The sequence below is a fragment of the Ascaphus truei genome, chromosome 4 (assembly GCF_040206685.1).
Source record: "Ascaphus truei isolate aAscTru1 chromosome 4, aAscTru1.hap1, whole genome shotgun sequence".
In the NCBI taxonomy this organism is placed as follows: domain Eukaryota; kingdom Metazoa; phylum Chordata; class Amphibia; order Anura; family Ascaphidae; genus Ascaphus; species Ascaphus truei.
Genome location: NC_134486.1, coordinates 23317054 through 23331562, shown reverse-complemented (window position 1 = coordinate 23331562; position 14509 = coordinate 23317054). Strand labels below are relative to the sequence as shown.

Genomic DNA, 14509 nt, shown 5'->3' with positions numbered 1-14509 from the left:
CAACCCCGTTACAGCGCGATCCGCTACAACGCAGATCCACTTATAACGCTGTCTTAGCGTGGCTCTCGGTTTTATTTTATTTTTTTAACATTCAATGCTTTATTGCTAACGGACACAGACACAGAGACACACGTATTTCAAATGATTTGCCTGAAAAAACTGGCAACTGAATCTCATTCTGTTTCTGGAAATTCAGGGGAGGGTTTTCTAGAGAAATGTGCCTAAGTGGTTATTTTATGAAGTATGAGCCTAGCAGGTTATTATATTCCCTCTTAGATTGTAAGATCTTCGCGACAGGGATTTCCTTTCCTATTGTCTGATTTTGCTGCCCTTATTGTATTATTATAATTCCCTGTACTGTATTCTTTGTGAAGCGATGAGTACACTTTTGGCGCTATATAAATAAAGACATACAATACAACTAATACTGGACACTTATTTTGCAGTGAAATAGCTCTAATGTATATAATGACAAAATTACAATGTAATGAAAAAAAATATTTGAAGTTTGAGGTGTGCTTAAATGCTTCTTGCATTTGATCTGAAAATAATAAATATTATTATATACACATGTAATAATAAATATTATTATACACAACTGTAATAATAAATATTACTATATGAAAATGTAATAATAAATATTTTCAAATGTAATAATAAATATTATTATATACAGATGCAATGCAGCCGAGCAGTTGCACCTCTTTGATTTAACTATATATTACAAACGAACCGCTCATATGTTTTGCAAATAAAAACAATAGCCACTTTGCTCACCCTTTAACCATTACACCGCTTTAATACCCAGGAGCTGCCACACTGCCATCTTTACAAGCAGTCAGAGTCTCTGTGAGTTGGATAATATTTCTCAGCAGGTAGGGTGAGTTTTCTGCTGTGTTTCAGCACAAACAAGAAGTTGCTAAATAAGAACCCAGATGTACAAAGATAACCGTCAGTTTTCCGTTTGTGTTCCTAGCTTAAAAAAATCGATATCCACTAAAACAATATACAGAAAGAAGGAAGGATAAGGCTGCGTCTACACCCAGGGCAAAAATCAATTAGGGAGAGAAATAAATATAGAAGAATCTCTACTCAAGCTCCTATTAGTATCACATAAAATGGGTTTAATACAACGTGCTACATAACACCCCCCCCCCCACCTGTCACCATCCCCTTAATACGAACCCCCCCCCCCACCAGTCACCGCCCCCTCCACTCAAACAACCCCGACTGCAGACCCAACCCTCCTCCCGTCACACTGCTCCTACTTCACACAACTTCTCCAGCTCCGCTGGGGGCCCCTCTGGCCTGTACTCTGTGTCTGTCCCGGTCCAAGGCTTTTTGTATAACCGTTTCCCGGAGTCTCCTCCTCCTCCCCCCGGCTGCAGACCTTTTCCCGATATCCGCCCTGCTCTGGGGTTAGCTGGTCACGGAGCCTACTCGCTGCCGGCTATCTGCACCTAACGTCCGGCAGCCAATGACGTGCACGCTCCGGTGCCGGCCACTGATCCAACAACACATGCGCAGAGCTCTGTGTTTACAACCGTGCGCGGCCTCTGCTGGATCAAAGTCACAAGGGTCTGGGATAGCTGGAATAGCGGCGGCCATTTTTTCCCCTTTCGCGATCCCCGTTATAATGCGGTCACATTGTGTGGACCCCAAGCATCGCGTTATAACGGGGTTCAGCTGTATATATATATATATATATATATATATATTTCACGCTTCTCTTCCTCATAAGTCTTACCCCGTCTTTCTTTTACATCGTCCTGTTCTTTGCCGGACAACAGTCACCGACATAAACCACATTATTATTTATGATCATTATTTTTGCTAAATACATTGTAAATAATATAATTATTGAAATAGAAAACTAAAAAAAAAAACCACAGTTCTAGATTATGACGTTAGGATTTTTCAGTCATTCAGAACACAGGGACAGGTGCACATCTGTACTATAATCCCCGTTAACAAACATCGCCTGCCGAATGGCGTTATGCTAATGGAAGTTTGCAGCAGATGCTTCTTACACAAACAGAATGATAAAATAAGTGTAATAAATGATCATTTTTTAATCTTTATCTTTCTGCTACTTGCGGTATCCACGTTTGGTCCTGTAGCAGAGATTATTTTGTGGGATAAGGAGGGTGCATTTAATAGATTTAATAGCTTTATTTTTTATTGCGCTTTTCTCCCAATGGGACTCAAAGCGCGTCACAATTACAGTAGAGTGCGTGGTACGTAGCACACAGGAATGTTACAGTCACAATCCCTGCCCAGATGAGCTTACAATCTATGTTTGTGGTGCCTCAGACACAGGGAGATAGTGACTTGCCCACTGATTCAAACTCAGTGTCATTGTTTACAGTCAGAGTCATTACTCACTGAGCCTTTCCTTCTCCATTTAACCCTTTCCTATTACCTAAATGCTGCATAAAAGCCTGTACATTTTTAACTCTTCGTAATATGTCGTTTAAATTGGGATTTTTACATACATATTTTGGTCAAAGCATAATAATCTTGCCCACCACTCAAATGTCACTCAAGTAGAGTCCTAACTTCTAACAGAATAAGTAACATTTTACTACCTACAGTAGGTCAAGAAACCTATTTCTAATTCTCCTTATACATTTGATTCCTTCCATCCATCAAACCTATTGGACAATATACCTGCAGGTCAATATAGCAGCCGAGGAAGAGTTTATACATCAAGGTAAACTAATTACAATTTTGGGGCGGATCATGGCTATTACAGCAGATTAGAAGGTACAGCATGAAAATCCCCTCTGTTAACAGCTGCAGCCACTTTCACTGCATACCTGATCAAGGTCATGTGTAGTCTCTCATTACCACATTGATTTATGTGTCATTTTCACATATTTATTGTTGAGATTTTGGTTTGTTACACGAAGGGTCTTATTCTATATCTGCCGAAGTGGCCGTTCTGTTAGAATATCCCCCCCGTAAAGTCTATGGGGAATTTTATGTAAAAATGTCCCGAACAGCTATTTTGGCAGATATAGAATAAGGCCCCAAAACAGGAGTGGCCAACTGTCGTTGACTCCTCAGTCAACGACAGCTACCTGTGCTGAAGCAGGGAATATCCTGAAAACCTGGCCTGCTGGTGGACTGGAGGACTGGAGTTGGCCATCCCTGCTCTAAGGCTGCGCTTATTGTGCATGGCGACAGCGACGTCGCTCCAAAACAAATCCATTGAATCCATCGCATGCGCTTATAGCAAGCGCAAGACCAAAAATTTGGAAGCCGGTGAAATTTGATTTTTTTTTTAGAGACAGTCGCCACATGTGACTGTCTCTAAACCAATAACAGAGCGCTGCCCTCCTCCTTGGTGACGTCACTGGCGTTGCCACCAGCGACTTCGCTTAAAACTAAAGTTCACCTTTCGCCAGTGGCGACGGGTGACGCCATCGGTCGCGTCGCCATAAACGCAGCCCAAGGCATTTACACATCTCTATCCAGGGAACTCTATTACAATCAAATATATTATTAACCGTTTTACAACTAGTGTTATTTATTCGCTACAATGCTGTAGATCTCACATGGGGTGCACTAGTAAACCTCGAAACATAGAATTAGTGAGCATAGGAGTGCCATTAAAAATATGCATGTAAAACATGCTATGGCAAAGCACTTTATGGGCGATGGACATGATTAGATATATAGTAGGGGGAGGCTGGGGAAGGGAGAAGACACGTATATTAAGTGTAACAATCTGTGTTAAACGTAGTCAGCTGAGATATTAATTATATGTTTGTATTTAACAAAAGTGACAGGAACATTTTTTTCCCTTGACACTAAACGGAAGAATTCATTGAATTTATTGAATCACTCCTGTATATGGATTTCTTCATTACCGATTGTGTCTCAGAAAGCATGGACGGTGTGGGCCCTTTTGGGATTTGCTTCCTCTTTTCTCTATATGTTTGTATTTACAGTAAATTGATCTGGAAGAAGGCAGAAAACACAGTGAAACCTTTGCCAATTAATTTCGCCTAAGGGGAAAAACACACAATCCTTCTTGATTTAGGTCATGGAAATCTCATTTCTCTCTTGATCAACATCATTTCTATGTGTTACTTTTTGGTATAGTCCTGTATACCTGGCCTTTCTTAAAAGAAGTCTAAACTTTATTTTTTAAGATAATCATTTTATCTGCCATCTCAGTCTTCATTTTAACTGCTCGTTCTGTACAGCATCCTTTGCACGGCTGCTGCTGAAATCTCCTTTCCTCCATTATCAAGGGACGACCCCGTGCCGTTTGTACTGTCCATGGGATGAAAAGTTCCTTTGAAAGTTCCTTGCATCAAATTTCCTTGACCTTGAATATATATGTATATAGTAATTATATCCACTCTTAAACACCACTTTTCTAATTTAAACAAACCTAACTTTAATCGCCTTTCCTTAATAAGTCAGACCTTCCGTCCCCTTTATTCATTTGGTGGTTCTTCTCTGCACTTTTTCCAGTTCCATCATGTATTTTCCATGGAGCGGGGCCCAAAGCTGTACTCCATGTTCAAGGTGAGGTCTTACTAAGTAAGGCTTTATACAGTCCACTCAGACCCTCTTTTACAGTATACAAGATAATGTCATGTAAGCCTTTGTAGCTACAGCCTGACATTGAGCATTATTGCTAAGCCCTTTGTGGGAGATAAACAGTATATGAAGACATATCACTTTCAGTGCCAAAAAGGCCATTAATTGTAGCGTAATGTGTTGTAGACCACTCTAGCAATGAAGCAGAGACGTCTACCTCCAAGGACCCAAATCAGTGAGATTTGGGATTTCTGGACAAACAAATGTAATTTTAATGCAGAAAAAATACATACCAGTGATGGTAAAAAAAATCAGTGAGAGTTGACATACCTTCTTAAGTAGTTAAATATACACACTTAATGTGTTGACGCCTAATTACAGTTGATGCCCCCACTAATGTAAGATAATCTCCTTGACAAAGTGCATACGTGCACAAAATGCATTGGAGGTTTTCTTCCTCCTTTTCACCATGGCGCAATAAAATCTTTGTTTTCATCTTGTTGACCCATTGCATTTCTGTATATATCTGGCGCTGTTATTTTCCTTTTTGTTCTTCCGCAGGTATCTGCAGCCCAGGATACTCTGCGCCTAACAGAATGGCGGCGTTTAAATGACTCATGTCACACGGGCCAATAGGAAGCCGTGCTGTCATCCCTTGCGGCTTCCTATTGGCCCGCGTGACATGAGTCATTTAAACGCCGCCATTCTGTTAGGCGCACAGTTCCTGAGCTGCAGATACCTGCGGAAGAACAAAAAGTTGTGTCACATGCCTGACACAATTAAACTCCGCACAAATACCGGCATCCCTTAAGTATCTCTGGAAGCGACATGTTTTAATGCTTTAAGCCTGCATTGTATCTCAACACCTTCCATGCTGGAAGACACTGTATAGCCCATTCTGGGGAGTGGGTCATAAAGGGCCATATGTACCAAGTGGTGTTACCCCATAAAACTATGCAGCGGGGTTGTCCATACAGTAATAATGATAGAAGCCAGGTACGCCCTTACACCCCACACCAGGGGAGGCCGCTATGCATCCTCTCCCTGGCTGCCGCCCCTGTACTATCAGTGGGAAGCAGCCCAGCGCAATCAGACCTGACCACACGATCTAAGCACAGGATAAAGTCATCTGTGCAACTGTCGTGGCTTCAAGTCTCGCTGCTTCTCGTTACAGCCCCGGGGCCCTGAACCCCACATTAACTCCTTCCAGTGATGGGGTCACAAGATGCTGACGTCTCTGGCATGGAAGTGGCACGCCCGGGTCAGTAATGGGCCCCAGGGAAGCTCCCCTGGGGAAGGTGCAATCCCTGACAGCTGATCTAAGAACCACATTTTGTAAAAGGATTTAACAATAGAATGGTCTTCCTCAAAAAGATGTAACCATCCTTAAAGCAAAGATTCGGATGCTTCTGTTTATTTGGAAATAAAGCACCATTTATTTTTCTTCAGGGCCTCTGAATGGGAGAGTGATTGTCAATAAAGTTTTAGGTTGTGGTTTGTTTTTTGTTTACCAATATCCCCCGCTGTGTCCTTGTTATCTAAGGCAGGAGTGGCCAACTCCAGCCCTCAAGGGCCACCAACAGGTCAGGTTTTCAGGATATCCCTGCTTCAGCACAGGTGGCTCAGTCAAAATGACCTGGAGGAATGGAGTTGGCCACTCCTGATGTAAGGCGTTATCTTTGTAAACTCAAAGTAAAAAAGTCGAAGACTGAGCCGCTGATTGAGCCACCTGTACTGAAGCAGGGACTGATTGAGCCACTTGTGCTGAAGCAGAAATGTCCTGAAAACCTGACCTGTTGGGGGGGACTTGTGGACTGGAGTTGAGCACCATATGATAAATAAAGGTGCAGTCCCTTGAGTATTATATATTGGGGCTGTAAAACGGAAATATTTAAAGCATTAGCAATTGCGAGGTGCAGGGATCAAGGCTGAGCTCTAAAGCAGTTTTTCAAATATTACAACGGCGGACATTTTTAAAAGACCCCACAAAATAGTTTACCCCCTCTATTATTTGTCCAAAACATAAAAATACTGCTGGATTTGATGCAAAATTCACAGCTAAATTAAAATGTCATCAAAAAAGATTCCTCCATAGGATTTAGATTGCCGAGAGCTTCAATAGTTCTGTATTTTTACCAAATAATTGCGGGAGGTGGCTTCTTTTTCATAAATACCAGTGCAGAGGCGGGGGGGGGGGGCAACTCCAGTCCTCAAGGGCCACTAACCGTTCAGGTTTTAAGGATATCCCTGCTTAAGCACAGGGGGCTCAATCAGTGTCTCAGTCTTCACGTGGCCCTTGAGGCCCTTGCGCCAGATTAATCAGCAGCTGAGCAGCAATGCACATAGCCCCGACTGACGCATTTCCCATGGGTTGGCTGACTCTTGGTTAGCCCTTTCAGTTCCAGAAGTGCCCGCCACACACTGTGAAGCATTTGGCACGGAAAACGTGATTATTTCAAAATCAGTAGCGCCTCCGTAATACTTTCTCTGTAAAAATGCCCGTTTCTGACACGTGCCTATTTGTTTTTCTTAACAGATAATAATGGGAAGGGAGCACCATTCAAGGCAGAAAGGGCCGGCGTAATGGCGGTGCTGGCGGTGCCTGTGTACCAAGCTCTGCGGTTACAGAGGCCCCGCCCTCTCCTGTACAGCAATGAAACGCATTTCCAGGGGAGAGTGCGGTGCCTGTAACTCTCTAACCTTGTCCGGCAGAATCTCCTCCTGCAGGGTCCCTCATCATGGCTCCACGATGTCAAATGGCATTGCATTGTTACCACAACTGGGTACAACAAAAGACAGGGGTGCCCAATGCTACATCCAATTGACAAAACATATATGGTAATAAGTATAAAGTTTAAATACTTCAATAATAATAATAACTTGGTTATTTAGTTAAACCCTTTGGCCAAAGCGTTGTAAGCTTGCACACCAACGTCAAGGTATAACCAAAAATGCAGGTCCTACACTACACTGTGAACCCTCCCCTTTACCTCTGTATGAGGGGAAAGAACCATAGTAGATCCTGTTATTGCAGCAAAGTGAAAAGACCTCCCAAGTTAAAAAGGTGAGGAGGGGTGAGCTCTGGGGAGAGGTGCCTCCTACCTACCTACCTACACACACACACACACACACGTATAATACTTTTCAGATATAATTGTGCCAACGGATCAGAGCACTGCTCTGCAGAAGGTGTAAGCGAGAAAGGAAAGAGTCACTTCCGGAAACGTACATCATCATGTTAAAAATGTGGCTCTTTAAATAAACTACCACAGCCTGCGACTTTAACCATGAGTCATGTATATGAGAAAATTATTTGAATGGCTTGTGCTTCAATATTCATCTTCTTCAGTTCAACCCCCAGCATTGCTGCACCGCTGCGCGCATCTGGCACTGCAGGGGTTAATACATGGCACATAAGATATATTTTGTGTTAAAGTGGCATTCCAAACGCTTTAATTTTTTTAACATTTCTTTTCTTTACACGGGATTGAAGCAGGGGGTCTCCGGAGCTATATCCCGTTTATTCCGCTCCGGGGACCCCCTGCTTCCAGAGATACGTACCTCAGTTTGGGGTGCTGGTAGCCACCCTGGCTCAGCTAGCTGGCATTGTGGCAATTTGCGGGGATCAAGTAATGGCCGCTTTTCAAAGCTCCCGCGTCCAGCGGGCCAATAGGAGGCTGTGATGTCATCAGGTTCGGCTCCCTATTGGCCCGCGTGACGCGGGAGCATTGAACTTTAAACCCCAGCAGGAGTGGCTACCGGTAACTCCCACGGAGGGCAGTATCTCTGGAAGCAAGGGCTCCCCGGAGCGGAAATGAATGGGGTTCCGCTTCGGTGACCCCCTGCTTCAATCCTGGGTAATAAATATGTGTTAAGCACTTGGATTGCTCCTTTAAGCACAGGCTCAGCCACCGCTGAGAGGCGGAGAGTGTAAACACATTCATATTCGCACAATGCAAGAAAGAAAGAGACAGCATATCCCTCCCAGCATGCTGTGCCCTTTATCACGCAATCCCTGGAACATCAGTGTGAGCACACACTGCACAGGCAAAGCGAGGCAGGGCTGCGGGCCTCGGCACGTCTACTCCGAGACCCGACCTGAAACTTCTGCAGATTAATATAATGTGGAGCATCAGATGCCGTCTTCTCTCATTAACCAAGTCCCCATTTCATCTGTCAGCAAACTAATCCCACAGATCTTTGTAAAGGAGGTGACTGTCTGCTGGGTAAATGGCAGCAGCGCAGCTATTATGTGTTAGTGCCTTGCTGTGTTGAACACATATACTGTAGGTTTTCCTTGCATCAGCACAGGGAGGAGCGGATTTTAACCAGGCACATGTAGCAAAGATGGTAGCACTCCAGAGGTCTTTATAGAACGACAAGGCAAGTTATGCCAATGCACTAAACGGATAAAGGGCACTTTATTTAACTATGGCAAAGCTAACGCCCTTTAACTGCTTCGGGCATTATAAGCTAAGGCAGGGGTAACCAAGTCCAGTCCTCAAAGGCCACCAACAAGTCAGGTTTTAAGGATATACCTGCTTCAGCACAGATGTCTCAGTCAACAATTGAGTCCCCTGTGCTGAAGAAATCTGACCTGTTGGTGGCCTTTGAGGACTGGAGTTTGCCACACATGGGCTAGGGCATCTCATACATTGGGCTAGGGCATCTCATACATTGGGCTAGGGCATCTCATACATTGGGCTAGGGCATCTCATACATTGGGCTAGGGCATCTCATACATTGGGCTAGGGCATCTCATACATTGGGCTAGGGCATCTCATACATTGGGCTAGGGCATCTCATACATTGGGCTAGGGCATCTCATACATTGGGCTAGGGCATCTAATACATTGACATTGGCAAAACATCATTTTTATTGGGAAATAAAAATTCACAGATTCCCCTACACCGGCTGCGTCACTTGCATGTGGCCCAAAGTATTTCTCACTTGGAGATCACGAAAGCATCTGTAAAACTATAATTGAGCATCTTCCCTGCTCTCCCTGTCCCCGAGTGCTCAGTGCATCCCCCTCACTGTGCGCTGGGCAGTTATACTGCTGCTCTCCCTGCCCCCGAGTGCTCAGTGCATCCCCCTCACTGTGCGCTGGGCAGTTATACTGCTGCTCTCCCTGTCCCCCTCACTGTGCGCTGGGCAGTTATACTGTTGCTCTCCCTGTCCCCCCCACTGTGCGCTGGGCAGTTATACTGCTGCTCTCCCTGCCCCCGAGTGCTCAGTGCATCCCCCTCACTGTGCGCTGGGCAGTTATACTGCTGCTCTCCCTGTCCCCCTCACTGTGCGCTGGGCAGTTATACTGTTGCTCTCCCTGTCCCCCTCACTGTGCGCTGGGCAGTTATACTGCTGCTCTCCCTGTCCCCGAGTGCTCAGTGCATCCCCCTCACTGTGCGCTGGGCAGTTATACTGCTGCTCTCCCTGTCCCCCTCACTGTGCGCTGGGCAGTTACACTGCTGCTCTCCAGTCTAACACCACTAACGGCGACGTCACCAAACCTTGGAGGAAAGACCTCATACTTTCTGACACCGCACCCCACAGAACGAGCACTGATAAAAGCAGTAAAGAGAAACGATTACCGTCGCTTCACCCCAAGCAATGGGCGCAAACCTTTCTGCTGGATATCAAACCCGCATTGCACGATGCTGAAACAAATATGACACGGGTCTTACTTTGCTCTCTTGGCCATCTCATTCCCATCCCAGCGCGGGCTGTACGGATAGTCCTTCTGCGTCTGGGAGTACAGCTGCCCGCTGCTTGTGAAGTGGTAAACCGACTGAAAGGTCAGCGTGGGCTGGTCACGTGGAAAATACAGTGGCAGATCAACTGCAAAGAAGGAGGGGAAAGAAATACAGGATGCATCATGATATTTCACATGCAGTTGCGAGTAAAATATAAAATCACAGGGCACGGGTGGAAGTGATTGCAAAGCAATGGGCTGCAGACCACCCAAACTGCACAGATCACAATATGCAAGGGGCACGATAACTTTATCCCGACACCTTTTTGGGGTGTACCGTAATTGACACTTTAAAGGGGCCATTCATGCAATATCCTACGTGGGTTTTTATTTAAATAAAATCAGTACTGTAGTATTAGATATTACTTACTACATTTTTAATTTTTTTTAATTCAACACTTGATGCAATTTGTAATGAGCTTTAATACACTGAACATCCTTTGATTTCTATAGCAGGCTTTAGCACATCTCCCCAGCAGTGTGAGATCTCTGTAACACTTTCCTGTTTGTGATAATTCGTTGCCACAATTCCCAGCAGTTTGAGCTGCAAACTGTAAGAATAGATCATGTTATCTTAGTAATATAAGAATACATTGTAGCTGCTGACTTACACTGACTGAAGGATTGATTGAAACCGAAAGGCGGCCATTTAGTGTACCCTGGGAAACAGGATTCTTTTTTTTTTTTAAGTGCCGCTTGGATCGCCTCTTTAACACTATTACTGAAGACATATGCAGCAGTAAAGAGGTAAAGCACAAATTAATTTAAAGATATATCAATAACAGAGATTTTGTTTTAAATGAATTCCTTTCTGCACTGGTGCAGCCTCTGGCACACACTTGTGACACGCGTTGATGGAAACAATAGCACTATATATTGTGACCCTGTGTATTTTCATATATAATATGCCAGCATTACAATGAATCTGAGCCTGATACATTCTGCAGGCGGGGGAACAGGCCACGTATATAATGCGCCATAAAGAGAAATAGAACAATTATTATAGTCCTACTGATATTCTGGAGACAGTGTATTAATTTGTCTGCTATCAGCAACATGAACACTTGATTTGTAGGGAATGAAAGTGTCTGTAACACGGAACCCTGATATCTCCCTGCTCCCCATCCATTTTCTGTATAAGAAAGAAGGTGTCTGTAACACGGAACCCTGATATCTCCCTGCTCCCCATCCATTCTCTTTATAAGAAAGAAGGTGTCTGTAACACGGAACCCTGATATCTCCCTGCTCCCCATCAATGTTCTTTATAAGAAATAAGGTGTCTGTAACACGGAACCCTGATATCTCCCTGCTCCCCATCAATTCTCTTTATAAGAAAGAAGGTGTCTGTAACACGGAACCCTGATATCTCCCTGCTCCCCATCCATTCTCTTTATAAGAAAGAAGGTGTCTGTAACACGGAACCCTGATATCTCCCTGCTCCCCATCAATTCTCTTTATAAGAAAGAAGGTGTCTGTAACACGGAACCCTGATATCTCCCTGCTCCCCATCAATTCTCTTTATAAGAAAGAAGGTGTCTGTAACACGGAACCCTGATATCTCCCTGCTCCCCATCCATTCTCTTTATAAGAAAGAAGGTGTCTGTAACACGGAACCCTGATATCTCCCTGCTCCCCATCAATGTTCTTTATAAGAAAGAAGGTGTCTGTAACAAGGAACCCTGATATCTCCCTGCTCCCCATCAATTCTCTTTATAAGAAAGAAGGTGTCTGTAACACGGAACCCTGATATCTCCCTGCTCCCCATCCATTCTCTTTATAAGAAAGAAGGTGTCTGTAACATGGAACCCTGATATCTCCCTGCTCCCCATCAATGTTCTTTATAAGAAAGAAGGTGTCTGTAACAAGGAACCCTGATATCTCCCTGCTCCCCATCCATTCTCTTTATAAGAAAGAAGGTGTCTGTAACACGGAACCCTGATATCTCCCTGCTCCCCATCAATTCTCTTTATAAGAAAGAAGGTGTCTGTAACACGGAACCCTGATATCTCCCTGCTCCCCATCCATTCTCTTTATAAGAAAGAAGGTGTCTGTAACACGGAACCCTGATATCTCCCTGCTCCCCATCAATTCTCTTTATAAGAAAGAAGGTGTCTGTAACACGGAACCCTGATATCTCCCTGCTCCCCATCAATTCTCTTTATAAGAAAGAAGGTGTCTGTAACACGGAACCCTGATATCTCCCTGCTCCCTATCAATTCTCTTTATAAGAAAGAAGGTGTCTGTAACACGGAACCCTGATATCTCCCTGCTCCCCATCCATTTTCTGTATAAGAAAGAAGGTGTCTGTAACACTGAACCCTGATATCTCCCTGCTCCCCATCCATTCTCTGTATAAGAAAGAAGGTGTCTGTAACACGGAACCCTGATATCTCCCTGCTCCCTATCAATTCTCTTTATAAGAAAGAAGGTGTCTGTAACACGGAACCCTGATATCTCCCTGCTCCCCATCCATTTTCTGTATAAGAAAGAAGGTGCCTGTAACACGGAACCCTGATATCTCCCTGCTCCCCATCAATTCTCTTTATAAGAAAGAAGGTGTCTGTAACACGGAACCCTGATATCTCCCTGCTCCCCATCAATTCTCTGTATAAGAAAGAAGGTGTCTGTAACACGGAACCCTGATATCTCCCTGCTCCCCATCAATTCTCTTTATAAGAAGGAAGTGTCTGTAACACGGAACCCTGATATCTCCCTGCTCCCCATCCATTCTCTTTATAAGAAAGAAGGTGTCTGTAACACGGAACCCTGATATCTCCCTGCTCCCCATCCATTCTCTGTATAAGAAAGAAGGTGTCTGTAACACGGAACCCTGATATCTCCCTGCTCCCCATCAATTCTCTTTATAAGAAAGAAGGTGTCTGTAACACGGAACCCTGATATCTCCCTGCTCCCCATCCATTCTCTGTATAAGAAAGAAGGTGTCTGTAACACGGAACCCTGATATCTCCCTGCTCCCCATCAATTCTCTTTATAAGAAGGAAGTGTCTGTAACACGGAACCCTGATATCTCCCTGCTCCCCATCCATTCTCTTTATAAGAAAGAAGGTGTCTGTAACAAGGAACCCTGATATCTCCCTGCTCCCCATCCATTCTCTTTATAAGAAAGAAGGTGTCTGTAACACGGAACCCTGATATCTCCCTGCTCCCCATCCATTTTCTTTACAAGAAAGAAGGTGTCTGTAACACGGAACCCTGATATCTCCCTGCTCCCCATCCATTTTCTGTATAAGAAAGAAGGTGTCTGTAACACGGAACCCTGATATCTCCCTGCTCCCCATCCATTTTCTTTACAAGAAAGAAGGTGTCTGTAACAAGGAACCCTGATGTCTCCCTGCTCCCCATCAATTCTCTTTATAAGAAAGAAGGTGTCTGTAACACGGAACCCTGATATCTCCCTGCTCCCCATCCATTCTCTTTATAAGAAAGGTGTCTGTAACACGGAACCCTGATGTCTCCCTGCTCCCCATCAATTCTCTTTATAAGAAGGAAGTGTCTGTAACACGGAACCCTGATATCTCCCTGCTCCCCATCCATTCTCTTTATAAGAAAGAAGGTGTCTGTAACAAGGAACCCTGATATCTCCCTGCTCCCCATCCATTCTCTTTATAAGAAAGAAGGTGTCTGTAACACGGAACCCTGATATCTCCCTGCTCCCCATCCATTTTCTTTACAAGAAAGAAGGTGTCTGTAACACGGAACCCTGATATCTCCCTGCTCCCCATCCATTTTCTGTATAAGAAAGAAGGTGTCTGTAACACGGAACCCTGATATCTCCCTGCTCCCCATCCATTTTCTTTACAAGAAAGAAGGTGTCTGTAACAAGGAACCCTGATGTCTCCCTGCTCCCCATCAATTCTCTGTATAAGAAAGAAGGTGTCTGTAACACGGAACCCTGATATCTCCCTGCTCCCCATCCATTCTCTTTATAAGAAAGGTGTCTGTAACACGGAACCCTGATGTCTCCCTGCTCCCCATCAATTCTCTTTATAAGAAGGAAGTGTCTGTAACACGGAACCCTGATATCTCCCTGCTCCCCATCCATTTTCTGTATAAGAAAGAAGGTGTCTGTAACACGGAACCCTGATATCTCCCTGCTCCCCATCAATTCTCTGTATAAGAAAGAAGGTGTCTGTAACACGGAACCCTGATATCTCCTTGCTCCCCATCCATTCTCTTTA

At 44.3% G+C, this 14509-nt stretch overlaps 1 protein-coding gene across 1 annotated transcript in view; it reads right to left on the bottom strand.

Moving 5' to 3' along the window:
* Positions 1-14509, bottom strand: part of BABAM2 (BRISC and BRCA1 A complex member 2) — a 290627-nt gene that overhangs the window by 13129 nt on the left and 262989 nt on the right. The window contains exon 11 of the mRNA XM_075595407.1: positions 10243-10396. Within this exon, the coding sequence (XP_075451522.1) occupies positions 10243-10396 (154 nt within the window). The remainder of the gene's footprint in view (positions 1-10242; positions 10397-14509) is intronic.